Here is a 26,706-nt window from a genome sequence, read left to right on the forward strand (position 1 = left end):
CCTCTCATGCCCAAGTGCATATGCACCAATAATCACCCATCTCTCTCCATCCACTTTCAGTTTTACCCATATCAATCTAGAGTTTACTTTCTTGCACTCTATCACATACTTCCACCACTCCTGTTTCAGGAGTAGTGCTACTCCTTCATTTGCCCTTGGCCTCTTACTAACCCCTGACTTTACTCCCAAGACATTCCCAAACCACTCTTCCCCTTTACCCTTGAGCTTCATTTCACTCAGAGCCAAAACATCCAGGTTCCTTTCCTCAAACATACTACCTATCTCTCCTTTTTTCTCATCTTGGTTACATCCACACACATTCAGACACCCCAATCTGAGCCTTCGAGGAGGATGAGCACTCCCAGCATGACTCCTTCTTCTGTTTCCCCTTTTAGAAACTTAAGATAAAAGGAGAGGAGGGTTTTTAGCCCCCCACTCTCATCCCCTTTAGTCGCCTTCTACGACACGTGAGGAATGTGTGGTTACCTTGCAAAATCTCAAAATTTGTGAATGATACAAAGCTGGGAGGTAGATCTACATATGAATTGGAACATTTGTCATTTTGCACTGAATAGGTGAACTAATGGACTGGTCTCATAGGTAGCAAATGAATATTGATATTAGTAGGTGCAAAGTTTTACTTATAGTTAGTGAAAATGAAAAGACAAGTTACTGTGTGAATTCTCTTGAACTGTTGTGTGAATTTTCTTGAACTGCAAAAGGTAAATGAGGAAAAAGACTTGGACACAAAAATCTCAGATAACATAATAGTAAAGAAGCATTGCACAACAGCAATGAAAAGAGCAAACAAAAAATTCTTTGTTTCATCTATCTATCTATCCTCTTCCCTGATGCCTGTTTGCTTCAGGAACTCCCATCATGGGGGTAGCCACAGCAAAAGAGGCACTACTTATACCTGTCCTTACACACCTTCCTTTCATGCACCATTGCTTATATTCTTCCACCATTTCTTTCCCTTCAATACTCTTCCACAGGTGGTCTTCTTTTCTCACCAATGACTTCAATCATACTATCGTTCACTCTTCTTGTAAACACCCAGTGTTACATTCTTCCTACATGTCCAAACCACCAGAAAGTATTACATGTCACCCACTCTACTAGTCCACATTCCCTTCCAAACAAAATCACTGATACACCTCTGAATTTCATTCTTCATTCCATCCAGTCATACTACATACTCCTTGCAGATAACTCATTTCCATGGCCTGGATTCTTGACCTCTGGGACTCATTCCTTGTCCATGTATTGGCTGCATAGGTCAGGGTTGGGAGGAGTATGCTGTTCCTTAATCCTTTCTTCACTTCTTTGTTTTCACTTCTATCTTTCATTATTCAGTAAAGGTACTTAATGAATCTTCTATCCTGTACTGCTGTCTCTTGTATATCTCCTTTCATATTACCTCCCTTCTTACTATAGGCCTCTACACTTCTATCCTTTTCCTTCCACCCTCCATTCACCATCCACTTCCTAATTTTGACTCGGTAATTCCCTCTTCTAATTTATCATATTTATATTTCCATTCTTACATCCACCTCTTTTCTTTTTAACCTTCCATTAAAGTTTAATATTTTCCTAAACTTTTCCGTGAACTTTCACCCAAAATCTTCATTACTGTTTCTTTGCTTTTATCTGTCAGCTTTTTGACATTCTACTCACACATCTTGTATTCTTCCTTCATCCTATGCTTAACATCCTTTAGTACATTCCTTTCAAGCTATCTACGATATGCTTTTTCATTCTCCAGAGCATCTCTAATCTCATCCATCCTCCATGAATTTCCCCTTTTTTCTTGTATCTCACAACCTTGTCTCCAACCACTAATACTACAACCTTTAGCAGTCTTTCTAAAACACCTCATTTATACAATAATGCATCCCTACATTTACAGCATTCTCATGTCAACTTTCTGTCACCTTTCTTTCATACTCCTTCTTGCCTTTTTTCTGATTCATCTCACTTGCCAACACTAATACCTCTCCATTCTTCCATATGCTGTACCTCCACTTTTCCCTGATTTTCACCTACACAAGAACTGCAAAATGATTAGTCTCTCTCAAAAATCCTCTCAAAGTCAAGCATCCTGCACTGCCTTGTAGTCAATCAAGCCCTTTAGTCCTCTTCCATCATGTCTCATCCACATGTTTCTGTGGATGATCTTGTGCTGAAAAAAGATGTTTGCAAGGAATAAACCCTTCAAAGCACAGATATCCACAAGATAACTTTAATGCCTCACCTGTGACAGCCCACTGGCAGAACAGAACTTCAGCATGGTGTTTACCAGAGGCAGGGAGGCTCTCAGATTTGAGAAAAGAAAGAAAAGAAAAAAGATAATCAGTGTTCCTAAAGTGTTTGTTTGTTATAGAAAACTTTTGCCATGATGAAGTTCCATCCATTAGTGTGTACTAACGAGGTCACCACAGGAAGGTAGGGTGAGACTTGGATACTCAGGAAAACTAGAGCATCCCCTTGAGGCTTTGATTTCTAACTTAGTCATTGAGCCCTCTTTTGCTGTGCATCACCTCCTAACCTCATTGGTTACTGCCACTGTGCGAAGGTAGAACCTTTGAATTTAAGTCTAGGGAAATCACCCTTACTCTGCACAGTTCATTGGTTCATCCTCATCTTGAATATTGTGGTCAGCTCTGGTTTCCATACAAAAAAAAAGATAGAGTGGAGAGAGTGCAGTGTTTAGCTATCAAGATGATTCCTGGTCTGAGAAACAAGTCCTCTGAGAGCTGATTACATGACTTGAATTTGTTTACCTTAGAAAATATGTTAAGACATGATCTAATGACAGTATTCGAAATTATAAAAGGATTAGATAATCGATCTAACAAGCTCATTAAGACTTAATTCATTTGATTTCACCCATAGTAATGTATATAAACTTTTTTTTTTTTTCTTTTTTTTTGGTTTGTCGCTGTCTCCCGCGTTTGCGAGGTAGCGCAAGGAAACAGACGAAAGAAATGGCCCAACCCACCCCCATACACATGTATATACATACGTCCACACACGCAAATATACATACCTACACAGCTTTCCATGGTTTACCCCAGACGCTTCACATGCCTTGATTCAATCCACTAACAGCACGTCAACCCCGGTATACCACATCGCTCCAATGCACTCTATTCCTTGCCCTCCTTTCACCCTCCTGCATGTTCAGGCCCCGATCACACAAAATCTTTTTCACTCCATCTTTCCACCTCCAATTTGGTCTCCCTCTTCTCCTCGTTCCCTCCACCTCCGACACATATATCCTCTTGGTCAATCTTTCCTCACTCATTCTCTCCATGTGCCCGAACCATTTCAAAACACCCTCCTCTGCTCTCTCAACCATGCTCTTTTTATTTCCACACATCTCTCTTACCCTTACGTTACTTACTCGATCAAACCACCTCACACCACACATTGTCCTCAAACATCTCATTTCCAGCACATCCATCCTCCTGCGCACAACTCTATCCATAGCCCACGCCTCGCAACCATACAACATTGTTGGAACCACTATTCCTTCAAACATACCCATTTTTGCTTTCCGAGATAATGTTCTCGACTTCCACACATTCTTCAAGGCTCCCAGAATTTTCGCCCCCCCCTCCCCTACCCTATGATCCACTTCCGCTTCCATGGCTCCATCCGCTGCCAGATCCACTCCCAGATATCTAAAACACTTCACTTCCTCCAGTTTTTCTCCATTCAAACTCACCTCCCAATTGACTTGACCCTCAACCCTACTGTACCTAATAACCTTGCTCTTATTCACATTTACTCTTAACTTTCTTCTTTCACACACTTTACCAAACTCAGTCACCAGCTTCTGCAGTTTCTCACATGAATCAGCCACCAGCGCTGTATCATCAGTGAACAACAACTGACTCACTTCCCAAGCTCTCTCATCCCCAACAGACTTCATACTTGCCCCTCTTTCCAGGACTCTTGCATTCACCTCCCTAACCACCCCATCCATAAACAAATTAAACAACCATGGAGACATCACACACCCCTGCTGCAAACCTACATTCACTGAGAACCAATCACTTTCCTCTCTTCCTACACGTACACATGCCTTACATCCTCGATAAAAACTTTTCACTGCTTCTAACAACTTGCCTCCCACACCATATATTCTTAATACCTTCCACAGAGCATCTCTATCAACTCTATCATATGCCTTCTCCAGATCCATAAATGCTACATACAAATCCATTTGCTTTTCTAAGTATTTCTCACATACATTCTTCAAAGCAAACACCTGATCCACACATCCTCTACCACTTCTGAAACCACACTGCTCTTCCCCATTCTGATGCTCTGTACATGCCTTCACCCTCTCAATCAATATCCTCCCATATGATTTACCAGGAATACTCAACAAACTTATACCTTTGTAATTTGAGCACTCACTCTTGTCCCCTTTGCCTTTGTACAATGGCACTATGCACGCATTCCGCCAATCCTCAGGCACCTCACCATGAGTCATACATACATTAAATAACCTTACCAACCAGTCAACAATACAGTCACCCCCTTTTTTAATAAATTCCACTGCAATACCATCCAAACCTGCTGCCTTGCCGGCTTTCATCTTCCGCAAAGCTTTTACTACCTCTTCTCTGTTTACCAAATCATTTTCCCTAACCCTCTCACTTTGCACACCACCTCGACCAAAACACCCTATATCTGCCACTCTATCATCAAACACATTCAACAAACCTTCAAAATACTCACTCCATCTCCTTCTCACATCACCACTACTTGTTATCACCTCCCCATTTGCGCCCTTCACTGAAGTTCCCATTTGCTCCCTTGTCTTACGCACTTTATTTACCTCCTTCCAGAACATCTTTTTATTCTCCCTAAAATTTAATGATACTTTCTCACCCCAACTCTCATTTGCCCTTTTTTTCACTTCTTGCACCTTTCTCTTGACCTCCTGTCTCTTTCTTTTATACATCTCCCACTCAATTTCATTTTTTCCCTGCAAAAATCGTCCAAATGCCTCTCTCTTCTCTTTCACTAATACTCTTACTTCTTCATCCCACCACTCACTACCCTCTCTAATCAACCCACCTCCCACTCTTCTCATGCCACAAGCATCTTTTGCGCAATCCATCACTGATTCCCTAAATACATCCCATTCCTCCCCCACTCCCCTTACTTCCATTGTTCTCACCTTTTTCCATTCTGAAAGTTGATGGAGAGAGATGGGTGATTATTGGTGCATATGCACCTGGGCATGAGAAGAAAGATCTTGAGAGGCACGTGTTTTGGGAGCAGCTGAATGAGTGTGTTAGTGGTTTTGATGCACGAGACTGGGTTATAGTGATGGGTGATTTGAATGCAAAGGTGAGTAATGTGGCAGTTGAGGGAATAATTGGTATACATGGGGTGTTCAGTGTTGTAAATGGAAATGGTGAAGAGCTTGTAGATTTATGTGCTGATAAAGGACTGATGATTGGGAATACCTGGTTTAAAAAGCGAGATATACATAAGTATACTTATGTAAGTAGGAGAGATGGCCAGAGAGCGTTATTGGATTACGTGTTAAGTGACAGGCGCGCGAAAGAGAGACTTTTGGATGTTAATGTGCTGAGAGGTGCAACTGGAGGGATGTCTGATCATTATCTTGTGGAGGCTAAGGTGAAGATTAGTATGGGTTTTCAGAAAAGAAGAGTGAATGTTGGGGTGAAGAGGGTAGTGAGAGTAAGTGAGCTTGGGAAGGAGACTTGTGTGAGGAAGTACCAGGAGAGTATATAAACTTGTGGGCAGATATTTTACCTTGAATGATGTAAAGCACTTTTTTCAACAGTTTTTGATATATGGAATGATTTGCCAGTTAGAGTGGTTAAGAGCAGTTCTGTAGAATTGTTTAAGAATATACTTGATAAATGATTTGCTTCAAGTCCATGACTCATTTTTTATGATTCTCTTGTCACAATGACAGTTTGCAGGTTTTCTATTCGAATTATCAGCCTGCTTTTTTATTTTTACCACTCTGATCCATATGTTTCTGATCTCTTCCACTATTACAAACAACTTTCAAAGGACCCAGGGTTCTGATGCTATTTAATTCCCATATATTCCTTAGTGGATTGAAAGTGGAGTATGTAAGGTAAATGACTGTTAGGACTTGGTAGTGAGAGGGAAGAGAGGCAAGTGTTTTCAGAGGAGCTAAGTGAGTTTATCAGCAATTCTAAATTGATGGATCAAGTAATGGTGTTGGATGATTTGAGTGCAATGGGTGATAAGGCAGTTGAGGGTTTGATTGGCAGGGGGCATGGGGTACCCAGTGTGAGTGAAAATGGTGGATGACTTGTGTTGCGAGTTGAAGAAGGTATGGCGATTGGAAGCACGTAGTTTAAAAAGAGGGACATACATACGTAAGTATATGAGGAAGATAATGGCAGGTAAGCATCATTGGATTATGCATTAATTGAAAAGTGTGCTAAAGAAAGAATGTTGTCCATAAATATTCTGAGGGAGGCAGCTGGTGGGATCACCTCAGGTGGAGGGAAGGGGGAAAATTTGAGGAGGCTTTAGGAAAAGAGGAAATGATATGGTAAGGAAGAGGGCCATGAAAGTGAGTGAGCTTGGATAAAAAGCTTGTGTGAGATGTCAGGAGAGAGTGAAGAATGGCAGAGTAAGAGTAAACTTGACTGTTGGAGTGGGTAAGGAATGGAAGGCGTTTAGGGAAGGTGTGCTTAAATGTGCATGAGAAGTGTGTGGCATGTAGAAGGTATGATGTTGGCATGTGAGAAAGGTTAGTTAGTTGCTGGAGAAAGAGAAAAGAAAGTTGTATGCATCTAACTTGCTGGGAAAGAGTGTGAGGGATGGGGAGATGTACAAGAGGAAGTGGCAGGAGATGAAGAGGAAGGCACAGGGACTTAAATAAGAGGACAAATAAGAGTTAGGGTGAAAGGGTTATTTGGAAAACATGAGAGAATTAGAGAATGTTTTAAGAAGATGGATGATGTGAGTAGAACAAGAGAACAGACTAGAGTATCACTAAAGGGAGTAGTTAAGGAAGTGGTAACAGACAAAAAATTGTGAAGAGAAGTTAGAGTGAGTATTTTGAAGGGCTGCTGAATGCATTAAAACTGCCGACACACTTACTTAGCTGTTCTCAGAACAGCTTCCTTTCATCATCTTTCTTCTGGTGGCCAGGTACTGTTAAGGACTAATAATCACCAATCTTTCACATACCAATTTCATTTTTACCCACATCAGTCTGAAACTCACCTCCCTAAACTCTTTCAGACATTCCTGCAACTCTGTTTCAGCAGTAATGGTACCCCGTCCATAGATTTAGCTTTCATGCTAACCACTGACTTAACCCATAGGACATTTCCAAACCACTCTTTCATTTTACCTTTGAACTTTGTTTCACTCAGAGCCAGAACATCCACATCCATATTCCTTTTCTCAAACATACATCCTATCTCTCCCATCCTTTCATTTTGGTTGCATCCATGTACATCCAGACATTCAGCCTGAGCCTTTGAGGAGGGTCAGCACTCCGTGCGTGGCTCTTTCTCGTATTTCTTTTTTTTTTTTAGAAATTGGAATACAAGAAGTGGGGAGTTCCAGCCCCTTGCTGTCACCCCTCTAAGTTGCCTTCTCTGACTTTTAGGTAAATGGAGGTAGGATCCTTTTTTCCTAAACACAGAGATTATTTTCAACACATACATTTCCTCTCTCAATATTGCATGCAGTAATCTTTAAACAAAAAAGAACATAACACAGTTTACCTCACCACAACTTCAAACTCATCAGTACTTGATTTCAGAAAAGGCATGAATTTTTCACTGTATTTTCCTCATATGTAGTCGATAGCAGGTTTTAGTTTTCTCAATCTATTTCCTTTATGCTGTGTGTTACCTGTAAAATGCCACAAGCATAGCAACAGCAGAAAGAAATCATGAAGCATCAACTTCCTAATCATCTTATCGAACAGTCAGCTGTCCAGTGTCATTGATTCTATTTTTTTTTTTCCATAAATCATCAACATGATTACACAGAGGAAGAGAGATGAACTTCATCATGGCTTGTCTCAGTCCACACAGCCAGTCTGCTTTGAGGGAAAATTACTGGCCGTTTCTTTCTGATGTTCTTAAGAAAGATCAGTCTGGTTTGCTCCCATATCCACCAACTGAGTATTAAAAATTCTGTTAAAGAACAATAATCTGTCAAGCCTGAATGCAAGGAGTTGAACACAAAATGTGTGGTTATATATCACCCGGACAGCCATTGCCAGCTAGCGACTCAACCCATGTTATGTATCATTTTCTAGGTGCTGCATCTGGATCATCAATTTGAAAACTGTCACTGCCATCTGTTTCACGTTTTGATTTTCTCTTCACTTTCTAGCTCACAGAATTCATCATTCTCTTCAGTCAACAATTCTTACAGTGTCTACACTATGGGCTGTAGATGGTCCAGCATCAAGTAGATATTGTCCTGTCTCCTCTGACATTTTGATGGCTAATGACCTATTATTATTATTATTTTGCTTTGTCGCCGTCTCCCGTGTTTGCGAGGTAGCGCAAGGAAACAGACGAAAGAAATGGCCCAACCCACCCCCATACACATGTATATACATACACGTCCACACACGCAAATATACATACCCATACATAGGCTGGTGACCTGTATTGCCAAAAACAATTGACTCAATGTGTGGCATTATTTTAATGTGTTGCCATATCTTGACATGACATTGTCACTATATTTCTTCCCACCAATACTTCAGGTGTGAAGTTTATGAAGGTGTTGCTATGATTGCACCCCACAGTCAATGTTGATTATTTTAGGTGTTGCACAGTGAATTGGTTGCCATTTACATCTCATTCCCCTTGTACCATACAGTGTAAATTATGGCTCTTCTGTTTTTTCTTTTAGTCTTTCCTCTGTTAGGTTTCAAGAAAACAAAAGTGTAACATCAATACAGGATTATTGGGAAAGGCTTTCCGTTATGCAAGCTGCATTGTTTGATTTGACTCTTAGATCCTTTTTTTCCACTACCATTTCTGAGCCTTTTCATGTTTTCTGATTCTTTTCCATATAAATCAGTATTATGCCATCACAGACAATCTCTTTCAAATAACAAGCACCCTTTTCATACTTAACTTCTGTTAATTTTTCAGCATCCTTCTGATATGTACATTATCAGTTAACCATTCTTTCCAACTCCTCTCCTCAGTTCAGTGAATAAAACATTGCCGTCTACATGCTGTAACTGTTATTGCTTCAGTTCTGTTCCACCTTGGTTCAACAGTTCAGTGTAAACTCAACCTCTTATTCATTATGTAATACCCCAACCATAAAAATTAAATGACCTTGGAGACAACACATTCCCACATATTCTATTCAAAGTCACTCACTCATTCCACCATTTCTCCCACACAAGCTATTAACAGCATTAAGAGGCAGCGTGTACCTTCACATGCCATGTGTATAATGTCATGTTGCTATTATCTTTGCAGTTTATAATGCTGTTTAGAGATTCTTCAGAATGCTCACTTTTTTGCTTCAGATTTCATAGAGGAGTTAGAGCATTTGAAGAATGTGCTATCTATGTATGCTGCCTCTGTAGGTTTGTGTTTGGTACCATACAATTTTAGTGAACCAGAATTTTTGGTATTTCAAATAGTTTCATTCAGGAAACTAATAGAGATGTGTCTCACACTTCCAAGGCAGTGTTAATGATTTGATGGCATTGATATTGTAGATAAACATTAATATCTTAAAGTTTCTTCAATATGAATATAACTTTGGTTTTCAGAGCTTCACACTGAAGGAGAAAGTTGTTACATTAAAGTTCAAAGAAAAATCGTCTGAGGAGGCTCCATCATACAAGAATTTGCTACTGTGGATGGTGCGTCTTATACATGCTGACCCAATGCTCATGCTTAATGTAAGTTGCATCCATTGCTGTCTCATTTTATCTTGTGCAAGATCCTGGATTTCTGATATTTTTAATATTTTTCCAAAAATTTTGTTGTGTATCCCATCACCATAAGAAGGTCCCTGGTACTTTGTTAAAACAGAAAATTCTTTTTAGAAATACCACAAAAAATAGTAAATTTATGACAATGAATTATCATAACTCAAAAGAGTATAGTTGTGATTTTATAACTACATAATCAAACAGTTCAAATTCAGAAACTAAAATGGCCACAATATAAACTAGTGATTTCTTATTATTGAAACAAAAATATTTTTTTTCCATTTGAAAATTAGAATAAGTCAGTGATCAATCGGTTAAAACAGTTTAGGAAGGAGTGATGTTAGTTCAAGAATAAACAAACCCAGAGAAAACCAACACATGATTTCATGTTTGGGGGATGCCTCAAAAAAGAGGAAAGAAAGCTTGAGTGTAGTTTGAAACCTGATAAGCAAAAAAACTGCTGATATCCTATACATGGAATGCTTCACTTCTGAAAGGTGTCGTGAGTACACCAAATATGGGATCTCATTTTTAAAAAGTCAATGCATAGCTGCAGGGATGTTAATTAGTCAGAATTCACTTACTGGCATCTCAGTGGATATTTCCATACGTTAGTCCATATGTTCTCTGCTTGAGTTACCAGTGATCATCAGAGTGCCAGAATGTACAATATGAAAACTTTTCCTTGCATGAATCACACAAGAAAACCCAAATTATTACATGAACTTATTAGATACATTTGACTCAAATAGTTTGGAGGAGAGTGATAGTTAATCAGATGGACATAGTTTCCATGAAGATGTAGGAGAACAAAGGCAGGAGGAAGAAGAGCTTGATATTGCTAGCAGTGATGGTGAAGATTACATGCATTGGCCATCTTCCATATGGGCATGGTAGATGTTACCAGCTTCATTCCAACAAAATTTGTTTTTGATAGAAGTAAGTCATATATATCAGGTGCTTGTTTTTTCACTGAGAAGTCTGATGAGCTGGACTATTGCTTTGAGTATTTTGAAAGATTGTGATTCCATGGACATGATAGTGATTAACAAATCACAAGTATGGTGTTGTGTATAAGAAAAACAGACTGTTTCCTAACATTCCTGGCACAGTTGTCATGTTTGTACCAGCAATACTGAATGACAGAAAGGAGTGCAGGAAATATGCTATATATGCATTGAAAGTGATGTGCCTCTGCGCATATACATATGTTTTAATCCCTACCATACAAAATGCAATCTTTGATGATAGAAAAGAGTTTAGTGTATACAAATATTTATATATTTTTTTGTTTACATATTCGCCCTTTCCCACTTTAGCAAGTTATCATCTAGAATAGAGTACTGAACCTTAAAGGGAAAATCCTTACTTGACACCCCTCATGTTCCTTCATTTAATAAAATAAGAACTTGAGGGTAAGAGAATGAGAAGTACTCTTTCTTCCCTATCCCTAGGGAAATAGTGAATATGTATGAAAAAAAAGAAATATATATATATATATATATATATATATATATATATATATATATATATATATATATATATATATATATATATATATATATATATACTTGCCCCTCTTTCCAAGACTCTTGCATTTACCTCCCTAACAACCCCATCCATAAACAAATTAAACAACCATGGAGACATCACACACCCCTGCCGCAAACCTACATTCACTGAGAACCAATCACTTTCCTCTCTTCCTACACGTACACATGCCTTACATCCTCGATAAAAACTTTTCACTGCTTCTAACAACTTGCCTCCCACACCATATATTCTTAATACCTTCCACAGAGCATCTCTATCAACTCTATCATATGCCTTCTCCAGATCCATAAATGCTACATACAAATCCATTTGCTTTTCTAAGTATTTCTCACATACATTCTTCAAAGCAAACACCTGATCCACACATCCTCTACCACTTCTGAAACCACACTGCTCTTCCCCAATCTGATGCTCTGTACATGCCTTCACCCTCTCAATCAATACCCTCCCATATAATTTACCAGGAATACTCAACAAACTTATACCTCTGTAATTTGAGCACTCACTCTTATCCCCTTTGCCTTTGTACAATGGCACTATGCACGCATTCCGCCAATCCTCAGGCACCTCACCATGAGTCATACATACATTAAATAACCTTACAAACCAGTCAACAATACAGTCACCCCCTTTTTTAATAAATTCCACTGCAATACCATCCAAACCTGCTGCCTTGCTGGCTTTCATCTTCCGCAAAGCTTTTACTACCTCTTCTCTGTTTACCAAATCATTTTCCCTAACCCTCTCACTTTGCACACCACCTCGACCCAAACACCCTATATCTGCCACTCTGTCATCAGACACATTCAACAAACCTTCAAAATACTCATTCCATCTCCTTCTCACATCACCACTACTTGTTATCACCTCCCCATTTACGCCCTTCACTGAAGTTCCCATTTGCTCCCTTGTCTTACGCACCTCCTTCCAGAACATCTTTTTATTCTCCCTAAAATTTACTGATAGTCTCTCACCCCAACTCTCATTTGCCCTTTTTTTCACCTCTTGCACCTTTCTCTTGACCTCCTGTCTCTTTCTTTTATACTTCTCCCACTCAATTGCTTTTTTTCCCTGCAAAAATCGTCCAAATGCCTCTCTCTTCTCTTTCACTAATACTCTTACTTCTTCATCCCACCACTCACTACCCTTTCTAAACAGCCCACCTCCCACTCTTCTCATGCCACAAGCATCTTTTGCGCAATCCATCACTGATTCCCTAAATACATCCCATTCCTCCCCCACTCCCCTTACTTCCATTGTTCTCACCTTTTTCCATTCTGTACACAGTCTCTCCTGATACTTCCTCACACAGGTCTCCTTCCCAAGCTCACTTACTCTCACCACCTTCTTCACCCCAACATTCACTCTTCTTTTCTGAAAACCCATACTAATCTTCACCTTAGCCTCCACAAGATAATGATCAGACATCCCTCCAGTTGCACCTCTCAGCACATTGACATCCAAAAGTCTCTCTTTCGCACGCCTGTCAATTAACACGTAATCCAATAACGCTCTCTGGCCATCTCTCCTACTTACATAAGTATACTTATGTATATCTCGCTTTTTAAACCAGGTATTCCCAATCATCAGTCCTTTTTCTGCACATAAATCTACAAGCTCTTCACCATTTCCATTTACAACACTGAACACCCCATGCATACCAATTATTCCCTCAACTGCCACATTACTCACCTTTGCATTCAAATCACCCATCACTATAACCCGGTCTCGTGCATCAAAACCGCTAACACACTCATTTAGCTGCTCCCAAAACACTTGCCTCTCATGATCTTTCTTCTCATGCCCAGGTGCATATGCACCAATAATCACCCACCTCTCTCCATCAACTTTCAATTTTACCCATATTGATCGAGAATTTACTTTCTTACATTCTATCACATACTCCCACAACTCCTGTTTCAGGAGTATTGCTACTCCTTCCCTTGCTCTTGTCCTCTCACTAACCCCTGACTTCACTCCCCAGACATTTCCAAACCACTCTTCCCCTTTACCCTTGAGCTTCGTTTCACTCAGAGCCAAAACATCCAGGTTCCTTTCCTCAGCATACTACCTATCTCTCCTTTTTTCACATCTTGGTTACATCCACACACATTTAGGCACCCCACTCTGAGCCTGTTGGGGATGAGAGAGCTTGGGAAGTGAGTCAGTTGTTGTTCGCTGATGATACAGCGCTGGTGGCGGATTCATGTGAGAAACTGCAGAAGCTGGTGACGGAGTTTGGTAAAGTGTGTGGAAGAAGAAAGTTAAGAGTAAATGTGAATAAGAGCAAGGTTATTAGGTACAGTAGGGTTGAGGGTCAAGTCAATTGGGAGGTGAGTTTGAATGGAGAAAAACTGGAGGAAGTGAAGTGTTTTAGATATCTGGGAGTGGATCTGTCAGCGGATGGAACCATGGAAGCGGAAGTGGATCATAGGGTGGGGGAGGGGGCGAAAATTTTGGGAGCCTTGAAAAATGTGTGGAAGTCGAGAACATTATCCCGGAAAGCAAAAATGGGTATGTTTGAAGGAATAGTGGTTCCAACAATGTTGTATGGTTGCGAGGCGTGGGCTATGGATAGAGTTGTTCGCAGGAGGATGGATGTGCTGGAAGTGAGATGTTTGAGGACAATGTGTGGTGTGAGGTGGTTTGATCGAGTAAGTAACGTAAGGGTAAGAGAGATGTGTGGAAATAAAAAGAGCGTGGTTGAGAGAGCAGAAGAGGGTGTTTTGAAATGGTTTGGGCACATGGAGAGAATGAGTGAGGAAAGATTGACCAAGAGGATATATGTGTCGGAGGTGGAGGGAACGAGGAGAGGAGGGAGACCGAATTGGAGGTGGAAAGATGGAGTGAAAAGGATTTTGTGTGATCGGGGCCTGAACATGCAGGAGGGTGAAAGGAGGGCAAGGAATAGAGTGAATTGGAGCGATGTGGTATACAGGGGTTGACGTGCTGTCAGTGGATTGAATCAGGGCATGTGAAGCGTCTGGGGTAAACCATGGAAAGCTGTGTAGGTATGTATATTTGCGTGTGTGGACGTGTATGTATATACATGTGTATGGGGGTGGGTTGGGCCATTTCTTTCGTCTGTTTCCTTGCGCTACCTCGCAAACGCGGGAGACCGACAAAGCAAAAAAAAAAACATACGTATACATACATATACATACATAGACATATACATATATACACATGTACATATTCATACTTCCTGCCTTCATCAATACACATCGCCACCCCACCACACATGAAGTAGCACACACACACACACACCCCAGCTAGGTAGCACCAGGAAAACAAAAAAGGACACATTTGTTCACACTCAGTCTGTAGCTATGATGTGTAATGCACTGAAACCACAGCTCCCTATCCATATCCAGGTCACACAGACCTTTCCATGGTTTACCCCAGATGTTTCACATGCCCTGGTTCAGTCCATTGACAGCAGGTTGACCCTGGTATACCACATTGTGCCAGTCCACTCTATTCCTTGTACACCTCTCATCCTCTTGTATGTCCAGGCCCCGACCACTCAAAATCTTTTTCGCTCCATCCTTCCACCTCCAATTTGGTCTCCTGCTTCTCCTTGTTCCCTCCCCCCTCTGAACATATATTCTTTTTGTCAACCTTTCCTCACTCATTCTTTCCATATGTCCAAACCATTTCAACACATCCTCTTCTGCTCTGTCAATCACACTTCTCATTTCCACACACCTCTCATACCCTTTCATTAATTACTCGATCAAACCACCTCACACCACATGTCCTCAAACATTTCATTTCCAAGACATCCACCCTCCTTCATACAACCCTATCTATTGCCCATGCCTCGAAACCATATATTATTGTTGGAACTACTGTTCCTTCTAACATACCCATTTTTGCCTTTGCAATAATATTCTCTCCTTCCACATATTCATCTTTGCTCCCAGAACTTTCGACCCCTCCCCCACCCTGTGACTCACTTCCACGGTTCGACTCGCTGCTACGTCCGCTCCCAAATATCTAAAACACTTCACTTCCTCCAATTTGTCTCTATTCAAACTCGCATCCCAGTTAACTTGTTCCTCAACCCTATTGAACCTAATAATTTAGCTCTTATTCACATTTACTCTCAACTTTCTCCTTTCATGCACTTTTTCAAACTCACTCACCAACTTCTGTTGTTTGTCACTCTTATCAGCCACCATTGCTATATCATCGGCGAACAACAAGTGACTCACTTCCCAGGCGAAAGGAGAAAGTTAAGAGTAAATGTGAATAAGAGCAAGGTTATTAAGTTCAGTAGGGTTGAGGGACAAGTTAATTGGGATTTAAGTTTGAATGGAGAAAGATTGGAGGAAGTGAAAGGTTTTAGATGTCTGGGAGTGGACTTGGCAGCAAATGGAACCATGGAAGTGGGAGTGAGTCACAGGGGGGAGGGGGTGAAGTTTCTGGGAGTGATGAAGAATGTGTGGAAGGGGAAAGCATTATCTCAGAAAGCAAAAATGAGTATGTTTGAAGGAATAGTAGTTCCAACAATATTATATGGTTGCAGTGCATGGGCTATAAATAGGGTTGTGTGGAGGAGGGTGGATGTGTTGGAGTAATGAAATGTTTAAGGACTATGTGTGGTGTGATGTGGTTTGATTGGTGAGTAATGAAAGGGTAAGAGAGATGTGTGGTAACGAAAAGAGTGTGGTTGAGGTAGCAGAAGAGGGTGTGTTGAAATGGTTTGGACATATGGAGAATGAGTGGGGAAAGATTGACAAAAAGGAGTATATATGTGTCAAAGGTGGAGGGAACAAGGAGAAGCGGTAGACCAGATTGGAGGTGGAAGGATGGAGCGAAAAAGATTTTATGTGATTGGGGCCTGAACATACAGGAGGGTGAGAGGCATGCAAGAAATAGAGGGAATTGGAACGATGTGGTATACTGGGGTCGACATGCTGTCAATGGACTGAACCAGGGCATGTGAAATGTCTGTGGTAAACCATTGAAAGGTCTGTGAGGCCTGGATGTGGATAGAGAGCTGTGGTTTCAATGCATTACACATGACAGGTAGAGACTGAGTGTGAACGAATGAAGCCTTTTTTGTCTGTTTTCCTGGCATTACCTTGATGAAGATGGGGTCAGCAATTCCTGTTCCCTCTGAGGCAGGGTGGCACAGGGAATGGATTGAAAGTAGGCAAGTATGAATATGTGTAGGGTTGAGGGTCAAGTCAATTGGGAGGTGAGTTTGAATGGAGAAAAACTGGAGGAAGTGAAGTGTTTTAGATATCTGGGAGTGGATCTGGCAGCGGATGGAACCATGGAAGCAGAAGTGGATCATAGGGTGGGGGAGGGGGCGAAAATTCTGGGAGCCTTGAAGAATGTGTGGAAGTCGAGAACATTATCTCAGAAAGCAAAAATGGGTATGTTTGAAGGAATAGTGGTTCCAACAATGTTGTATGGTTGCGAGGCGTGGGCTATGGATAGAGTTGTGTGCAGGAGGATGGATGTGCTGGAAATGAGATGTTTTAGGACAATGTGTGGTGTGAGGTGGTTTGATCGAGTAAGTAATGTAAGGGTAAGAGAGATGTGTGGAAATAAAAAGAGCATGGTTGAGAGAGCAGAAGAGGGTGTTTTGAAATGGTTTGGGCACATGGAGAGAATGAGTGAGGAAAGATTGACCAAGAGGATATATGTGTCGGAGGTGGAGGGAACGAGAAGAGGGAGACCAAATTGGAGGTGGAAAGATGGAGTGAAAAAGATTTTGTGTGATCGGGGCCTGAACATGCAGGAGAGTGAAAGGAGGGCAAGGAATAGAGTGAATTAGAGCGATGTGGTATACTGGGGTTGACGTGCTGTCAGTGGATTGAATCAGGGCATGTGAAGCGTCTGGGGTAAACCATGGAAAGCTGTGTAGGTATGTATAGTTGCGTGTGTGGATGTATGTATATACATGTGTATGGGGGTGGGTTGGGCCATTTCTTTCGTCTGTTTCCTTGCGCTACCTCGCAAACGCGGGAGACAGCGACAAAGCAAAAAAAAAAAAACAAAAAAAAAAAAGTATATGTGTATATGTATGTATATATGTTGATATGTTTGTGTATGTATACGTATGTGTATGAGTGTTTATGTATATATATGTGTATTTGAGTGGATGAGTCATTCTTCATGTTTCCTGGTGCCACCTCGCTGATGCGGGGAAACAGCAATCAAGTATAATTAAGAAAAGTATTGTAATGCAAATATTGATGTGTGGCCAATTTCAAGTAAAGATAACAAAGTTACTGGACTGACAAAATGTTATGAATATGTTAGCATACTGAAAATTGAAGAGATAATTATAAGAAAAATGATTGATACAAACATCTTTTGGATATTAACATGGATTGAAAAGGCATTTAGGCATGTATAACAGAAAATATACTTTCTGGCAAAGATATCAGAAAATAGAGACAAACTTTGAGGGTTTAATAAGAAATTTAAAACTTCCATGCTTTTGTAGGAAATGTAGAATTTAGTATATAGTAGATAGACTTGCAATACCTTAAACAAAGTGTATAGAGTGTGGATGATGAAAGCATGACCGCCAAGTAGAGGAAATATACGGCGAAAGCTGTGGATGTTTATGGCAGTGTAATACATGAACGCAGAAGAAAAAGACTGACAAAGCATACAGTTTAGGCATGAAAGTACAAAATGAAAATCTAGATGAAAAGGATGAATTGATTTACAACATGAACGTAATAATGAGAACACAGAGAATGAGGTAATTGAACATGAACAAGAGAAAATAATAATGGTTCAAATGAAAGGCAAAATATAGTTGCAAATGAAAGTGATAAAAGTGTGAGAAATACAGTATCAAGAATAAAGTGAAAGGATGCCAGAAAACAAAAAGAATGTGAAGAAAATGAAGAGATACTAATGACTGGGATGAATGACATTATGATAGCAGACACTATATTGAATGTAAGTATAATTACCCCTGAACATATATAAGAGCACTTCTCTTTGGAACTTTTAATGTCAGAGAATGTTTTAATAAGGAAGAATGTGATTATGCACATCCTGAAATCTGCTAAAAATGTGACTCATATATATGCACCCATAAAGACTCACCCAAACATGTATTTTTTTATACTATTTGAGTGGAATGATGATAACATTTTCTTGAGATATAGAACTTTAATGAATTGCATCCATGAATTCATAAAAAGCAAAATTGAGTCCTGCTCTTTATGGTTACTATCAAGACAAGGAGAAATTAGTAAACTAGGAATCATTAATAGACATTTCACTAGGAAATCTGCTCGCTATTTACATGGAATAAGCTTAAAAACACTCAAGTCGAGCCCAGGCTTGACAGTTACTTAGTATTTATGGTAGCATAGAAAAACAGTAGTGTTTATTAAAAGATATGCAGTTGGTAGCATAGAAAAACTATAGTGTTAGTAAAAGATATGCAGTGAGCACTTTATGCTAGCCCATTCTGATGGCAAAATCTCGTAGCACTCCTCCCCTCCAATGCACAAATTACAGGTTTTTCTTGAAGGTTTTGGTCATATAATTAAAGCGAACACAGGCACCTGAATGGTTTTGGTAATTATAAATCCTAATGTATTTGCAATTAATATATGAGAATTTGCTTCATCCACAGAATCAGGGAAAAGCTGGTCATGAAATCCAAAGTTCAACATTAGAACTGATCAATGGTTTGGTTTCATTGGTTCATAATCCTTCCATGTCGGATGTGGCTGCAGAAGCAATGGAGGCATTGCTTGTTCTCCATCAGCCAGAGAAAATTGAAATGTGGAACCCAGAAGCGCCTATCAACACTTTCTGGGATGTCAGGTAAGTGGAGATATCTACACTGATTCATTACACATGCACAGCTGTTCACAGTATCATATTCATTAATTTATGTATTAAAATTTGTTTTAGTTTTATGATTACTGGCCTTAAGGGGGACACTGGATTACTGTTTCCCTTGTAAAGCATAAATGACTTTGGAGCAGAAATTTCTTGCCTTACAATGACACTAGATTACATAATTCACTTATGATAGTGTTTTTTGAGCAGAAATTACTTTCCTTATGATGACACTAGATTACTTAATTCACTTGTAATCATGTGTTTTTTTGAACAGAAATTACTTGCCTTAAGATGACCCAAAATACTTGTATTCATGTACAGGTGTGTTTAGAGCAGAAATTTAATTTTTTTTTTGTACAAAATTGCTTCTCCTACCTTAGATTGGTTGTGTCAGGTACAGATGAACAGCAGCCTCATTTACACACATCCACCAAAAACAGAGCCTAAAATCCATAGCCCAGCACTTACTGTTCCATGGTTTATCCTGACCACTTCATGTGCTTAGGTCTAGCCAATTGATGGCAGTTAGCTCCATGTATACCTCATGAATCCAATATATTCTCTTTCTTGCACATCCCTCGCACCCCTGAATGTACAGACCCCAGTACCTTACACCCACATATTGGCCTTGGATAATGTTTTCCAACATGTCCATCTTCCTCCATTTTCATTCAGGGCCCAAGACTTATTTTCATACAGTGCTGTTAAGACTAGACATGATTCCTCCACAAATGGAATCAATAACAGTTACCATGCAAGTCCATGAATATGGTTGCAATTCCTGCAGTTACAAAATGTCTGCTGCTGACTCAAATAAAATTCTATCTGAATTGAATTGGCACAGACCATCAGATCACATGCCAGACAAGTAAAGTGATGAATCACTGAGCCAACTGCTGAACCACCAGCACTTGTACACTTGACAAGGCTAAGATGTGAACAAGAGTTTCAGAACTACCTTCAACCTTTACATCTTGCCTCATGCACCTCTGCTGTCTGCAATGTCAGTTTGATATGTAGCAATCATGGAAACTAAGTATGATTCCTTTTGGCTAAGAAGCAGTTACAATTGCAGTTTCTTGGTCTTCTAGGATGATGTAATTGTTTCCAGTGGTAATGATTTTTGATTATGATTACTACATGCCTGGTTAAAATTGCTGAACCTCACCCTCAAACATACCCATCTTTTCCCTGGTAGACACTGACTCCTCTTTCCCAGTGCTTCTTAATGGACCTTGGACTTTAGCCCTTCTCCTTCTGTATGACTCTGTTCAGCCCCCACAGTTCCATTCACTTACAAATTCACTCTGTGATATCTAAAAAAGCACTCCAGTTCCTCCTCTGTCAGACTTACTCTCAGACTATCCAATTTTGTCTTGCTTTTCTGCATTTCCTTACTCACATTCTCCTATCTTTTTCTTTTTATGCACTTTTCCAAACTCTGTCACCAGCTTCTGGAGTTTCTTTCATGAGTCTGCCACAAAAAACATGTCATTCCCAAACAGCAGTTGATTCATCTCATTTACCTGGTATGCTGTAGACCTGTCCCTTACTCCCTTAGTCTAAGAACCTTGCATTGACCTCCCTCACTACCTGATCCCTAAACATTTAGCAATCATGTTGACATCACACTACTTGATGTAAATCTGCCTTCACCAAGAGCCACTTACCTTCCTCCCTTCCTATTGACATACATGTCTTACTGTCTTGGTAAAAAATCATTACATTGATAGCTTTCCATTTACTCTATATATATGTAGCTCCTTCCATAAGGCCTCCTTATGAGTTCTGTCTCAACACTTTCTTCAGATCCATAAATGCCATATATAGTTCACTCTCTCTGACATATTACTTTTCACACAAATTTTATTTTTAAAGAACACACTTAGTTCATGTCCTGTGCTTTTCCTTCAGCAGTAATGCTCTTCTTCATTTAGAAAATTTGTGTTTGTCACTACTCTCTCATACACCTAACCATGAAAACTCAACAGACTTGTACCTCTTTTATTTGAGCATTTACCTTTGTACATCTTGCCTTTATATAAGGGCAGTCCTCAGGCACCTTATCTTAGGGCATACACATGTTGAATAACTTCACTAGTCAATCAACAACACTGCCTCCTCTTTCTGGAGAATATCATCTGTCATCCCATCCACACTTGCCATATTGTCACACTTCATATTATGCATGGCTTTCACTACCTTCTCTCTTTTTTTTTTTTTTTTTTTTTTACCAAACCACTCATCGGGACTCTATCACTCTTCATGTCACTGTTTCCAAATACAAAAGCCCATCACTTTATCTTCAAACACACCCAGTAGTCTTTAATGATATTTAAACATGCTTTGATACACTTCCATCATATTAACAGTATTCCTTATCCCATGGTTCCATCCCCTGCTAAGTCCACTCCCAGATATCTAAAACACTTCACTTCCTCCAATTTTTCTCCATTCAAACTTACAACCCAATTAACTTGTCCCACAACCCTACTCTTATTCACATTTACTCTCAACTTTTTCCTTTCACTCACTTTTCCAAACTCAGTCACCATCCTCCAACCTCTGCAGTTTCTCACACGAATCAGCCACTAGAGTTGTATCACTGGTGAACAGCAACTGACTCACTTCCCAGGGCCTCTCATCCACAACAGACTGCATACTTGCCCCTCATTCCAAAATGCTTGCATTTACCTCCCTAAACACTCCATCCATAAACAAATTAAAGAACCATGGGGACATCACACACCCCTTCCACAGACTGACATTCACTAGGAACCAGTCACTCTCTTATCTTTCTACTCATACACATGCCTTACATTCTTGGTAAAAACTTTTCACAGCTTCTAGCATCTTACCTCCCACACCATATAATCTTGAAACCTTCCACAAAGCATCTCTGTCAACCCTAGCATATGCCTTCTCCACATCCATAAATGCTAAATACAAACCATTTGTTTTTATAAGTATTTCTCACATACATTCTTCAAAGCAAACACCTGATCTACACATCCTCTACCACTTCTAAAACCACACTGCTCCTCCCCAGTCTGATGCTCTGTACATGCCTTAACCCTCTCAATTAGTACCCTCCCATATAATTTCCCAGGAATACTCAACAAACTTATGCCTTTGTAGTTTGAATGCTCTCTTATCTTCCTACTCATACACATGCCTTACATTCTTGGTAAAAACTTTTCACAGCTTCTAGCATCTTACCTCCAACAACATATAATCTTGAAACCTTCCACAAAGCATCTCTATCAACCATAGCTTATGCCTTCTCCAGATCCATAAATGCTACATACAAACCCATTTGTTTTTCTAAGTATTTCTCACATACATTCTTCAAAGCAAACACCTGATCTACACATCCTCTACCACTTCTAAAACCACACTGCTCCTCCCCAATCTGATGCTGTGTACATGCCTTATCCCTCTCAATTAGTACCCTCCCATATAATTTCCCAGGAATACTCAACAAACTTATGCCTTTGTAGTTTGAATGCTCATCTTTATCCCCTTTGCCTTTGTGCAGTGGCACTATACATATGCCAATTGTCAGGCATTTCACCATAATCCAAACATCCATTGAATACCCTTACCAACCAATCATCATCACAGTCACCCCCTTTCTTAATAAAATCAACTGCAGTACCATCAAAACCCACAGCCTTGCTCGATTTCATGTTTTACCATGCTTTCATCACCTCTTCTCTTTTCACCAAACCACTTTCCCTGCTCTCTCACTTCTCACACCACCACAACCAAAACACCCAACATCTGCCACTTTATCATCAAACACATTCAGCAAACCTTCTGCTTCTCAGTTCATTGCTACCTGTTATCATTTCCCCCTTTCCCCCTTCACCAGTTTTCATTTGTTCTCTCGTCTCACGCATGTTATTTACCTCCTTCCAAAACATCCTTTTATTCTCCCTGAAATTAATGATATTCTCCCACACCAACTCTTGTTTACCCTCTTTTTCAACCTTTGCACCTTCCTCTTGACCTCCTGCCACTTTCTCTTATACATCTCCCAGTCATTTCCACTCCCTTGCAATTGTTGTCCAAATGCCTCTCTTTCCTCTTTAACTAACAACTTTACTTTTTCATCCCGTCACTCATAACCCTTTCTAATTTGCCCACCTCCCACCTTTCTTATGCAACTTGCATCTCTTGCACATGCCATCACTGCTTCCCTAGATACATCCAATTCCTCACCAACTCCCTTCATGTTATTTGCTCTCACCTTTTGCCATTATACACTCATTCTCTTCTGGTATTTCTCCACACAGGTGTTCTTGCCTAGCTCACTTACTCTCACCACTCTTCATTTTTGAAAACCTCTATAAATCTTCACCTTCACCTCCACAAGATAGTGATCAGACATCCCACCAGCTGCCCCTCTCAGGACATTAACATCCAAAAGTCTCTCTTAACTAACAAGTAATCCAGTAATGCACTTTGACCATCTCTCCTACTCACATATGCACACTTATGTATATCTCTCTTTTTGAACCAGTTATTCCCAATCACCAGTCTTTTTTCAGCACATAAATCTGCAAGCTTTTCACCATTTCCAGTCACAGCACTGAATACCCCATGCACATCAATTATACCCTCCACTATCACATTACTCATCTTTGCATTTAGATCACCCATTACTGATACCCAGTCTTGTGCACCAAAGCTGCTGACACACACTCAGCTGCTCCCAAAACACTTGCCTCTCATGATCTTTCTTCTCATGGCCAGGTGCATAAGCACCAATAATCGTCCATCTCTCTCTCCTTCCACTTTCAGTTTTACCCACATCAATCTGGAATATACTTTTTTACGCTCTACCACACACTCCCATACTTACTTCCTTACTGCTGCAGGAGTCCCTTCAGTTTTTATGAAGCTCCCACAGTGCTCAGGAAGCTGGCTATATCCACCAGACGAGATCATAGACCATGAGATTTAGTGATATTGTGTATATGGGGACAGTTCAGAGAAATTGCTCTGTAAGTTTTTGTGTCATCGTTTTGGTAGTTGCATCGTAGGCATGAAGGGTCCCAGGATATGTTAGATTGGAGTTTTTAGTAATCTTTGGATAAGTGATGTCAGAGGCAAAGGTGGGAAAGTATAACTCATTTTTGTGTAGGGAGTGTGGTTTCAGATGAGTGTACCCGTGGGTGTAGTGGAATGGTATTTAAGAGTGTGTTGGGAAAGTGGTTGTTTAGTGCTTTTTGGGTCATCTCACTGTGTATGTGTTTTGTCTGTGTAATGTTTGTTGAGGATAGAGGAATCTGTAGGTAGAGGTTGTTGAAGTGAGAGGGAATGTTAAATGTTTTATTCCTACTAGAGGGTTTAGGTTAGTTATAGTGTGAATTAGAAGGCAGGGAGTCTAGAACAGCTAAAAAGAATTGAGTTCCTGGCATATTGAGAAAGGATTGTATTGGGAGGATCTTTGTTTCATTGTCTAGGTGTTGAGTGTCTACGTTTGCTTGGCAGCTGGTGGTTGTTGTGAATGATGTATATATGTGGTTTATCGCCTTATTATATTTGCTTTTGAGAGGGTAGAAGACCAAGCAGATTAGGCATAGTTTAGGGACAGGTTAACCTCTACTGTGCCTATGAGTCATTTGTCTGTTAGTTATCATATGATTATTCTGTTAGCTATCATATGGTTATTAACTAAGATCTTGGGGTGGTACAGAATCTCTTCGCATGCGTATGCATGTGTGTTTGTCACATAAGGGATGTAATGACTTTTAGGGGCTAGTAGGGCTCTAACCCCATTACCCATGACATTAGGCCCTGGGTAAAGTGAATGAATTGGTCTTGGAGGATGCTAAAGGTTTTCTTTTCTTGTACAAACCTGGTGTTAGAGTTGTGAAGGTATTAATTGTGTGGGCTTTGCTTTTTCATTGGTGTTTTCGGTGTGGGGAGTGAATTGCTTGTGTGTATTATATGTGAAGCCTAGAATGGTTGATGTTTTGGTCATTGGGAGTGATTGTCCATTCAAGGTGATCTGAAGAGTGTGAGTTGGATTTGAGTCTGTCTAGGGTTAACTCCTTGAAGTTACCCTAATTTTCCTTTTCATCTGTAAGAATTCATGTTTTTCAGGTTGTTTAAAAAAATTATTTCTCACAATTTCAAAGATATTCAGATTATGGAACATTTATGAAAATAATTTTTGCAGTATATTAGATTCACTGTTTTTGCTGTAATGATATCTTGAAGTTTTGTAGATGCTACAGCACGACATGTTAAAAAGAGTGAGAGTAAGGTCTGAGTGTAAAGAGAGTTGCCACTTGCATTATTTTTTTTGTTCATTTTACCTATGCTGAAAGGTTGGTTGTTGATTATTGAGATGCTTGTGGCATGAGAAGCGTGGGAGGTGGGCAGATTAGAAAGGTTAGTGAGTGGTGGGATGAAGAAGTAAGATTGTTAGTGAAAGAGAAGAGGGGCATTTGGGTGATTTTTGCAGGGAAAAAATGCAAATGACTGGGAGATGTATAAAAGAAAGAAGCAAGAGGTCAAGAGAAAGGTGCAAGAGGTGAAAAAGAGGGCAAATGAGAGTTGGGGTGAGAGAGTATCATTAAATTTTAGGGAGAATAAAAAGATGTTTTGGAAGTAGGTAAATAGAGTGCGTAAGACAAGGGAACAAATGGGAACATCAGTGAAGGGGGTTAATAGGGAGATGAAAACAAGTAGGGGTGATGTGAGAAGGAGATGGAGTGAGTATTTTAAAGGTTTGTTGAATGTGTTTGATGATAGAGTGGCAGATATAGGGTGTTTTGGTCTTGGTGGTATGCAAAGTGAGAGGGTTAGGGAGAATGACTTGGTAAACAGAGAAGAGGTAGTAAAAGCTTTGCGGAAGATGAAAGCCAGCAAGGCAGCAGGTTTGGATGGTATTGCAGTGGAATTTATTAACAAAAAGGGGGTGACTGTATTGTTGAGTGGATGGTAAGATTATTTAATGTATGTATGACTCATGGTAAGGTGCCTGAGGATTGGTGGAATGCTTGCATTGTGCCATTGTACAAAGGCAAAGGGGATAAGAGTGAGTGCTCAAATTACAGAGGTATAAGTTTGTTGAGTATTCCTGGAAATTATATGGAAGGGTATTGATTGAGAGGGCGAAGGCATGTACAGAGCATCAGATTGGGGAAGAGCAGTGTGGTTTTAGAAGTGGTAGAGGATGTGTGGATCAGGTGTTTGCTTTGAAGAATGTATGTGAGAAATGCTTAAAAAAGCAAATGGATTTGTATGTAGCATTTATGGATCTGGAGAAGGCATATAATAGGAGTTGATAGAGATGCTCTGTAGAAGGTATTAAGAATATATAGTGTGGG

General features: G+C 40.0%; 1 protein-coding gene across 1 annotated transcript in view; it reads left to right on the forward strand.

The window, feature by feature from the left end:
* Nf1 (neurofibromin 1) overlaps window positions 1–26,706 on the forward strand; it is a 1,160,697-nt gene that overhangs the window by 342,724 nt on the left and 791,267 nt on the right. The window contains exons 11-12 of the mRNA XM_071663491.1: window positions 9,806–9,937; window positions 19,146–19,339. Of these exons, the coding sequence (XP_071519592.1) occupies window positions 9,806–9,937; window positions 19,146–19,339 (326 nt within the window). The remainder of the gene's footprint in view (window positions 1–9,805; window positions 9,938–19,145; window positions 19,340–26,706) is intronic.

Source organism: Panulirus ornatus, chromosome 7, assembly GCF_036320965.1.
Source record: "Panulirus ornatus isolate Po-2019 chromosome 7, ASM3632096v1, whole genome shotgun sequence".
Taxonomy (NCBI): domain Eukaryota; kingdom Metazoa; phylum Arthropoda; class Malacostraca; order Decapoda; family Palinuridae; genus Panulirus; species Panulirus ornatus.